Here is an 11,309-nt window from a genome sequence, read left to right on the forward strand (position 1 = left end):
AAAGTACATTCACTAATGTAACTTTCTTGCCGAAAGTGAAAAAGACTTCAATGGTACCTTTGCCAAGTACCTTGGATTTTCCCTCATTGCCCATTTGTATCTCATGGTTGCCCTTTGACTCTTCAAAGGTCTTGAATAATGATTTGTCATTGGTGACATGAACGGTGTCACATGTATCATACTACCACCCTTTCACCTTGCCTTGGACCGCATTCACCTCACTAAAGGTAGCAACTATGTTTTCCTCTTGAGTTGCGTTCACCTTAGGTCCTCGTTGGTCTTTCTATGCCTACTCTCTCTAGCATAGTGACCCTTTTTCCCACACACAAAGCAAGGAATTTTCTCGCCATTAAACTTGTTTGGGTTGGTTTTTGGACCCAAAGGTTTCTCGTTACCCTTTTTCCCTTTGTTTTTGGGATGTTTTTGTTGTGCACCGCATTTGCTTTGGAGGTCTCTCCATTAAATCCCTCCACAAGTTTATCTCTACATATCGATTCCTTTTCGATTCAAATATGCTTTGGATTTCCTCCAAAGAATAATCCTCATTTTTATGAAGGATTCTTTTCCTATAGCTCTTCCAAGTTGGTGGTAATTTAGCCACTATAGCACCAACTTGCAAGGCCTTGGGAAGCTCAATCTTTAAAACTTTCAGTTTGTTAACAATTATTTACAATTCATGAATTTGAGGAAGAATAGGTTTATCACCAAAATATTTGAAATCAAAGTATTGAGATATCAAAAAAAATTTGGTACCTTCCTCTTCCGCCTTGAACTTTTTCTCAAGTGCATCCCATATCTCCTTGGCCGATTTGGTCTCGGTGTAGAGGCCATAGAGCCTATCGGATATGGCATTGAGGATATGACCCCTACAAAGGAGATTGTCTTCCTCCCTCTTCTTTCTTTTCTCCACCTCCTCGGGAGTGTCCTTGTAGGATGGCGTTGGGAGAGGTTCTAGAGTGGATTCTAGAATGTAGGCGATTTTGAGAGTGGTCAAGAGGAATCTCACCTTTTCTTGCCACCTAGTGAAATTGGACCCATCAAATCTTTCCAACCCCACTAGGTCTTGATTCATGATTTTGATGGTCTCACCTTCCATTGAAACAAACAAAGGGTTAAGCTTTTGAATGTTAGGAAAAATAGATTGCATCAATGGAAATAGGTAAGAATATTACAACTCTGTGGAATAATATTACAAATAAATAATGATTGATTAAAAGGAGTGTTACAACTCTATAACTGAAAATACAAATAAAAGGAGAAGGAGATGTAAGATGATAGAAATAGAAAGTACAACTCTATTACAAAAGATACAAATAAAATAGAAGTGTTTGAACAAAGGAAATAAAATGATTACAACTCTTAAACAAAAGTACAAGTATATAGAATAAGAAGAAAAAGAAGAAAAGCAATAGAAGAAAATAAGAACAAGAACAAGAACAAGAACAAAAACAACAAACTCTCACTCACACAACCAAAGTGAAGAGTGTTGGGGATCACCAACTTGATCAAGGTTTAAAACCTTTGTCCAAAAGCTTATTTCCCTCTAACTCAAGCACTAAAGGATCTCTCACAGATATTGGAAATGCTTTCTGGAATTATCAAGCCTCAAGGTGTTTCTAGCCAAGTGCTCTAATGGATAGAAATGTTGTGTCTTTCAAGTGAGCTATAGGCTCCTATTTATAGAGTTTAGAGACACCCTTTGAATTTCAAATTCCAACAACCCCCATGTCTGTTACCAATGTTTAATTGGATTAATATGGAATTAAAAATGAGATTTGGGAGTTATTTGAGTTTTTTAAGCCGTTCAACAAAGATTGAAAAAACTGAAAAATTGGTCAGTTTTTTGCCTGTGGGGGCGGCCAGAGACATTAGTGGCCACGACCACTACTCTCTATCCCACAGGTCGCGGCTACCAACATTCAGTGGCCACAGCCACTGACCATTTTCAGTACAAAATTTTGTGCTGTTTTTCCAAACGGTTCCAAACCCTCCCAAATGATTTTGTAACCCCCAAAACACATTATTGGGGTTAAAATCATATCTCTAACAGCCATTTCTCAAATGGATTTATGAAATTCATCTCAATATTGTGTAACACCAAATTTACACAATAAAGGGTAATATTTGGAAGTTACAAATTTGTAACACGAAATATGTTACATTATTTGGATATGTCTCATATATCTAAATATTGTAACTCTCTATTATATGTTACAATATGTGACACTCTTTGTCACATTTATTTAATCTAAAACATTATATTATAATATAATATAATATTACATTATATTATAAAATAATATAACAAATACACATTCTTAAAGATCCATCCTTCTTCTTGACGAACAATACTGGAGCACCCCATGGTGAGAAACTCGGTCTGATGAACCCCAAATCTAGTAACTCCTGCAACTGAATCTTTAGTTCCCTCAACTCTGCCGGAACCATTCTATAAGGTGTCCTAGATAATGGCTCCGCCCCTGGCGCTAACCCTATAACGAACTCGATCTCCCGCTATGGCGGCAACCTTGGTAAGTCTGCGGGAAACAAATTTGGAAACTCACATACCAATCTGGTCTCACTCGGCCCAACCGCCACATCTTTAGATGTATCCACAATGTTTTCTAGGACCCTATGCAACCTTCCTCCACTAGGTCTCTAGCCTTCAGTACCGAAATCATAGGTACTCGCAGTCCACTAACTGTCCCCACAAATACAAAGGGTACCTCCCCTTCTGGTTCAAAAGTCACCATCCTGCGCTTGCAGTCAATCGTCGCCCCGTACTTCAATAAACAATCCATCCCTAGGATCATATTGAAGTCATCCATCGCTTACTCAATCATATCAACAGACAACTCCCTACTGTCTACCTCTATTGGCAATGCTCTAACCCATCTCCTAGAGACTACCAGTTTCCCAGTCGGCAACAAAGTCTGAAATCCCCTAGCATACAAGTCACTAGGTCTACACAACTGATCTATCACTCTACTAGACACAAATAAATGAGTTTCTCCCGAATCAATCAATGTAGTAATAGAAAAACCAGCACTAGAAACTTGACTTGTCACGATCGAGGGGCTAGCCTCAGCCTCAGTCTGGGTCAAGGTGAATACTCTGGCAGGAGCGAGACTGTCGCTTTGCCTTGGCTCCTCTTTCCTGGCTTGTGGGCAGTCCTTCTTCAAATGGTTGATACTCCCATAAATAAAACAGGCCCTGATCCTGGACGCTCCCTGATGTCGTTGTTTGCACTAAGGGCACATTGGGAAACTTCTCCAGTTGTCTCCCCCGCCCTGACGACCACTAAAAGCACCCCGTGCCCTCCTATCCAAGCTAGGAGAAACAAAAGAGTCTGGAGCCTTTCTCTTCTGCTCACTGGGGCCACTACTCTAGATCCGGTGAAAGGAGGCACCGCCCTCCGAGCATCGCGCCTAGCAGCACCCTCCCTCCATATCTGATCCTCAGCCCCCTCAGTTGTAAGGGCCTTGTCCACTTCCTAAGCATACGAAGTAGTCCCCGAATCCAAGGTTATCTTAACATCATGGGGAATCATAACATTCAATCCCCGCACAAACCGATCCCTTCGTGCCACATCAGTCGGCACCAAATCAGTGCGAACTTCGCCAACCAGTCAAATCTCAAGGCATACTTGGTAACTGTCATCTGGTTATGAGTCAGGTTGGTAAATTTGTCAACCTTCACAGCTCGGACTGCAACACTGTAATACTTTTAATTGAAAATGTTTCTGAACTTTTCCCAGGTCATAGCTGCAACATTTCTTCTCTGAGTCACCACATCCCACCAGATGCGGGCATCCTCCCTTTCACCCTCATGAAATCCAGGATGGAAGAAATCATGTTCATCCACTGTTCTTCCCGCAATGGGTCTAGTCCACCCTCGAAGGTGGGAGGATGCTGCTTCCTGAACCTCTCATACAAAGGTTCCCACCTATTCTCCATAACTGGCTGAATTGGCACTGGCGCTACAGCCTGCGGAACTTGCAACCCAATGCCCTAAGGAGGAGTCTGTTGCCTCAACTGTCGAAGCTCTTCTTCTGTTCAATGAAGTCTAGCTTCCATTTCGGCAAACAACTGTTGCCAATTTTGTGAGGCAAGTGGAGGGTCTGATCCTGGTTGACATCATCGGCCCTACTGCCGTGGAGTCTGATTGATTGCCGAGGCATCTCAACAATATGCCTGCAATCAACGACACCACTAATCAGGCATGATAACAACATCCAAAACCACTTCCCAATTCATATCAACCAACCGTAAACAATAGTCCACAAAACATAGATAACATACAATAATCAAGAGGGCCATGCCCTAGCATCTTGCATATGTCAACACATTTATCATGCTCTACTTAACATAATCAGGCAAGCAGGGCACTTAAACACTCAATCAAGCATAAAATTCAATCATTACCAACCAACCCTGAGTCGAGCTTGTCATTGGCAAGGAGCGTACATGTTCGGTCAATCTCCAGGAACAATAAACCTTGGCTCGCTCTGATACCAAGTTATAACGCCCTACTTCCTCAGAGTCGTTACTAAGTGAGTTTAAAATGTGCTAATCACTTGTTAATCGAGATTTTATGTTAAAAGTGTAGCTAAGTTGAGGTAAAACCCATTACTAGTCATTAATTATAAAACATTTGGATACTCATTGAGAATGTTAGAAATTTTTACAGTTGGGATCCCAAAACATTGTTTAGAAAATATTTATAACTCAAAATACAATTAAGGTCGACTAGGCAACAAAATTCAGGTTAATACATAATATTTCCCAAAACTACCCTTGTCCGTGGTAGCCAGGCATGCCGAACATGTACACGTCGCTTTACGCTCTCCGTGCTCATGGTTGGTCGACCTTTCCTTTGACCTTACCTACACCATAGAGCACTCGTGAGCCGAAGCCCAGCAAGAAAACTCAACATATGCATATCTATCATCAACATATAACAAAACAGCCAACAAGTTAAACATTTAGCGGCCATGCCGTCCCAGGTGCTTTACCAAGCCCTGGGTTCACGGTCTTCACCGTGAGGATGACTTCAGCATCCTGAGAAGGGTCTCACCCTAACGGCTTGCACTCCGTATGCTAGCATCGCTCCCGGCCCTTGCCGTACTCAATTTTGCACTCCACGTGTGGTCCCTTGCCGTTCTCGGCCCTCGCCGTTCCCGACCTTCGTCGTTCATTCACAAATATGTAATACATAGCATATAATTAACAAATACTTAAATAAATACAAAACATAAACAATAGGGCTGCACCCTGCAATTCAATCACATAGGGCAATGCCCTGCAATACAAACTATAGGGCCACACCCTGCTCTATGGGTACAATAGTTTTCTTACATGTGCCCCAAGTTTTCTAAACACTGAAATCCTGAGCACAGTCCTCTAACCCGAGCCTCGTTGAAAACCTAGTCACAACGCATCAAAAATAGCCATCCATAAAGCTCTAATCCATTAAATAACTTTGGGATATAATTCTAGTCTCCGGAACCTTAGATCTTACTAATCCGGGTGGTAAAATCCTTCCCGAGCCTTAACAATTGGGTTCCTGAGCCAAAAACCTTTAAACATCCAGAACATTGAATTAAGGCCGCAGCCTAGACCCTTAAGGGCCACAACGCGCCCCAAAACAGAGGCAAAATGCCTCCCTGCTTGGAGACAAGGGTCGCGGCATGCCCTTCCTTTGGCCGCGACGTGCCTCAAGAACAGAGGCCTCCCCAGGCCTTCACGCACACACAGGGCGCAACCCTTGATGAACTTAGTTTTTGGTCATTAAAAAGTTACGAGTTAGTTTCAACTCCTTTTAGGGCGGGAAAAACTTAGTTTTTCAACTAGCATAAAAATCAAATCTTTACTTCGGTTTTACGTCCTAAATTTGTGATCTCGACTATCAAACTAACTCGTAACTTTTTAATGACCGAAAAACATCATCCTATCTACTATCACCCAATTAATCCCCTACTGTCATGCATCTCAACCCAGGAACATAATAGCTTAACAGTCAATCCACAGAGACATGCACGGCAAAAATAAAGAGCATAGAGGTTTTGAGACTTACCAGAGAAACGATCATGAAGGTTTGAAAGAGTTTCGAGCATCGACGAACTGACGGGCTGAATCTTGAAACACTGGAAAACAATCTCCAGAAGAGAATGAAAATTCTGATTTTAGGGTTTCTTGAAGGAGAAAAGGCTTGCGTAAAAAGGAAAAGAAGACTCTGGGAAGCCTATATATATTTTGACCGTAACATGAAAAAGGAAGTAATCATTACTTCCTCTTTTTCGAAGCATGGGGAAGGGTGATAGCCGTTAGAAAGTTTCTTGGGAACCGAAAAGCCGTAATTGGACAGGAGTAGGTTACTATTCCTGAAGATGCACGAACTCCTCTGACAGATCGGGTGGAGTAACCGAGGGGTCGTTTCCTTAAAGTTTATTTATTGCTGGTCGTAATAAATAAACTTGGGGGCAAATGTTATCCAAAAAGTAGACGCAGGTGACGTGGCATGCAATTTCTAACACGTGGCTGACACATGGCAAAGTTCTGTTCGACTACCGACCAGTAAGACACTACAGGTACGGAGCATAGTTTTGTCACGACCAGCGTAGTCGTACATTCCAGATATTTCAAGATAATCTTATAGAGATCATCGTCATATCTGAGATTATCTCCCATGATTTACTGAATGTCTGATTAATTAGGAAAGAATATCTGTAACTAATTCATGTAATCTTCCTTGAGCCTATAAATAATAAGAAAATAGCTCAAGGAAAGGACTTTTACTTTTGCTTAATCAGAATCATATATTCAGGAGAGAATTATAGCTATTGTATTACGATTGTATTATTTGTCTCTCTCGGGCTTGTGAAACTCAGAGAACCCTAGTTCTTTGATCACTTCTTTGAGATCTCAGATCAATAACAGCTTAAGTGGACGTAGGTCATTACCAGTTTTTGGGGTCGAACCACTATAAATCCTTGTGTCCTTTACTGTTTTTGTCATTACATTCATTTCAACATTTCTATCCACGTCAAGCGTTTTGACTCCGTGTCAGTTGGCCAAATCGAGGGTCAACAATTATATATTATATATTATTATTATAAAAATACTTTATAATATTTAGATTTATATTGATATAAGTATTAAATATTTAGTTTTGTATTAAATATTATTATAATAATAATATTTAAATTCATATAAATATAATTAGTAAAAAATTAGTATTATATATTATTATCATAATAATATTTTATAACATATAAATTTATATTAATATAATTATTTAATATAGCTTATTATATATATTATTATAATAATGATATTTGAATTTATATTAATATAATTGATAAATATCTATTTTTAAGTTAGTTTTAAAGGTATATTCCATTAAATCTAAAAAATATTTTGTTAAAGTTAAAAAAACAAACTAATAAAACAAATAATTTTCGTTATCTACACACTTTTTATATAGAAGAAATATAATATATATGACAACATTTTTAAACATAAATGATAATTTTTTTAATAAAAATTAAGATTATGTATTATATATTATTATTATAATGATATTTTATAACATTTAGATTTATATTAATATAATTAATAAATATATAGTCTTGTATTATATATTATTATAATAATAATATTTTATAATATTTGAATTTGAATATGAATTTATATTAATATAATTATTATATATGTAGTCTTATATTAAATATTATTATAATAATGATATTTTATAATATTTGAATTTATAATAATATAATTATTAAATATCTATTTTTAATTAGTTTTGAACGTTTATTTTGTTAAACATTTAGAATATTTCGTTAAAGTTTACAAAACAAATTGTTAAAATCAAGAATTTCTGTTATCTACACACTTTTTATATAGATGAGATATTCCCTTTAATTAAAAGCGTAATACATTTTTTTTTAAGTTCAAATTAATTTTTTTTTTCTTTTAGCTGCAATCCCCATTCTTTACATTTTGTAACACTTAGGTTCTGAAAGTTGGTTTTGTATCAATTAGGTCATCAATCTTTTCAAATTATATTATTTAGGTCCCTAAATGCTATTTTTATTTCTTTTTTCTTTCAAAATACATAAATAAAATATAAAAATGGTGAATCAATCTTAGAAAAAATTGGACGACTTAATTTATAATAATACCAAACATGACATTTTAAAAATATTTAATGGTTTTATAAATTAAATTAATTTTTCATTAAAAAAAATTCTTACCTATAAATTCTTAATATTAATAATTGAACTATCACGATATTTTCAATATTTATAATGTACATACTTATTTTTTATTCTGAAATTTTTCCTATAATGCAACTTATAACTAATAATATATATAGATATATACACTTAAATAACTTTATATACACTACTATTAAGTTTTAAAAAGAATGTATAAAATAAAAAAGCATAAACATAATAAAAATTAATAATATCAAGATAATCGAAATAACATAGTTATTAATAGTAATTATAAAACAACGATGTTGATAAGAATATTTTTTTTAATAAAACATTCATTTAATTTATAGAAATATTAAATATTTTTAAAAATGCCAAAAAAATATTTGTTTCTCATGTCATGTTTGTTATTGTCATAAATTAAATGTCAAAATACTTTAAGAATGATTCACTATTTACTTTATATATACTTTTTTTTTATGTATTTTCAAAGAAAAAATAAACAAAAATAACATCTAGGCACCTAAATGGTACGATTTGAAAATGTTGGGACCTAAGTATTACAAAGTATAAAAAATGAAGACAGCAGTTGGAATAACCCAACTAAAATATCTCTATTTCCATTTTCTTTTCTATTTTGGTTCTTATCCTCCCTATCCTTTTCCTTATAAATGCAAATGGATCTTGTAGGGTATGAGCATTTATTTATGATAAGGTGGCTTTGAAAATTCCTATCCTACTCAAACCTTTCTTTCTATTGTTTTTTTTTTCTTTTTTTCTTTCTTTTGTATTTTTTTTTTGGAAAACTTCCTTCAAATTCCTCATGAAATAAACAAAACAAAAATTCTGCGGTTTCTTTTGTTCGAAATGATTTTTCTGTTCATTTGATCTGTTTCTGATTTTACGAGATACATATGAAATAATTTCTTCATTTTTTTATACCTGTTTTCTTTCCTCAACAAAATTCAAGATTCGAATTAGCCTTAGTATATCTTGACTTTCGTTCCCCGACGTTAACTTCATCTTAAAAATTTCAATATTTTTTCTAGGCATTTGGTATGTTTTTATGACACAAATGAATTATATATGTATGATCATACCATAGTGAGTTAGTAAACTTGTATATTTGTTCTTTCTAGAAGGACTTGTAATTTAATTCGTACACATACATGTAAATCTATCAAGTGAAAGAAAGTTATAAAAGTTTACTGTTATGATTACTAGCATAACTTGGTTTAAGCCTTCACATAATATTATATATATACTAACACTTAAATCGATCAACAATACGTAAACAGAGCATAACTCAGATTAAATACCATTTCCTCGATCTCTTGCAAAACACCACCAGCCAAATTAGTGAGACTCCAAACCACCAAATTAGATTCCTACAAGTTCAATTTGAATTTTCTATTAGTATTGTATTTGAGTATGTAATTTAACAATATGTAAGTTAAATTAAGAAACGCAAACTAATCTATTATTATATCATATATCTTACAGCAAATTTTTTATGTTAAAATAGTAAGGAAAACTCACATATTTCTCTCCGTGATAGGGAACTCAAAAAATTCAGTGTTAGCAAGAACTAAAGAAAAATTCTTTGTTATGGAAGTCAATAAATCTTTTTATGTTAGATGCAAAAAAAAAAAAAATGCTTGGCTTGTCTGAGTTTATCTAAGAAATATGTTTTTACTTCTATTTTAATATAACTGGAATTTCATATAGAAAGCAAGATTTATTTTGAGTGTACGACCGTAATAAAATCTTACCTATATTTTGAGAAACATCATGGGTGTCTTCTTCTTCTCTTGCTCTTGTTGAAACTGGTTTGATAGAGCTGAGGAAAGAGCCTCATACTAGCATCATCAATGCGGTCAAAATACCTTTTGTTCCATCTCTTGCAATATACAAGTGGTACAATCACAACTCTGAAGCCAACAATGAATCCAATTTCAACACTTATGAAATTCCAATCAATCCCATTTTCAGATTTTGAATCATTCTCTTTTGTTGTGTTTTGCGAAAACACTCTTTTCGTGTAATTTCCTGTTAAAGGAAATACCCACAATCCTTTATTTCCAACAAAAGATTCTGGTGGAAATGTTTGAATTTGATTGTCGGATGGAATTAGTCCACTCAGATCATTGTATGAGAGGTTCAAGAATGAAAGGCAGCTAAGGCTTACAAGGGTTGACGGGATTGATCCGTTGAGTTTGTTATTTGAGAGGTCTAAAGACTCCAGTTGTTCCAAATTCCCAATAGATGATGGGATTCTGCCAGTGAGTGCATTGCCAGACAAGTTGAGCACATAGAGTGCTCGGAGTTGTTCAGTTTCCTCGGGTTTTGATCCAACAAGATGATTGCCTGAAAGGTCAATGGAAGTGAAGAGAGTAAGGATCTTCTGCAAATTCATCTCCAGACCTTTGAAGGTAACTGTCACTACATTTTGATAATATCTTGTGTTAAAAGTCATTACCGTATCTAGAATGCTCTAGAGTTCTAGAATATTCTAGAATATACTAGGATGAACATAGAACATTCTAGAAAGTTCTTGAATAAACTTAGAACTAATTAGACAATATATAGATAGTTCTAGAAACATTTAGAAAAATATAGAAAGTAGTTAAATAAATTATAAAGTTTGAAAATTCTAGAAAGATGTGGATGTTTCCTTTGTAGCCTATAAATATAAATGTAATGTGTATCCAAGGTTGTAGCAAAGTGTGTTTAAAAGAGTGTCCCAAAAGTGTGAGCCTAAGTGAGTCATATATAAGTGTGTCTAAAAAGAGTGTGAGAGAAGTTATTAAGTGAGTGCTCCAAAACAAAGTGTGTAAGTGTTTAGAGTGTGTTGTGATAAAGTATTTGTTGACTGTCTTTTTAGCCAACGACGTGAGAACGTCAATAACGACAAGCCTTCAAGAGAATATAAACGACACAGACGGTATAATAAAGAAAATAAAGAACACACAAGAGATTTTTATAGTGGTTCAGCCCCGATTGTCGGTAATAGCCTAATCCACTTAGAGTTGTGATTTATAGACCTATACTCAAGATCAGATGGACTGAGCCAACCGAGTTTCTTCAG

The 11,309-nt window shown here is 35.3% G+C and overlaps 1 protein-coding gene across 1 annotated transcript; it reads right to left on the reverse strand.

The window, feature by feature from the left end:
- Positions 1–10,010: 10,010 nt before the first annotated feature.
- LOC133800274 (putative receptor like protein 25) lies at positions 10,011–10,697 on the reverse strand. The gene has a single exon (XM_062238231.1). It carries the CDS (start codon positions 10,695–10,697, stop codon positions 10,011–10,013), a length of 687 nt encoding a protein of 228 aa, XP_062094215.1.
- Between the last annotated feature and the right edge of the window lie 612 nt (positions 10,698–11,309).

The sequence above is a fragment of the Humulus lupulus genome, chromosome 9 (genome assembly GCF_963169125.1).
Source record: "Humulus lupulus chromosome 9, drHumLupu1.1, whole genome shotgun sequence".
Taxonomy (NCBI): Eukaryota; Viridiplantae; Streptophyta; class Magnoliopsida; order Rosales; family Cannabaceae; genus Humulus; species Humulus lupulus.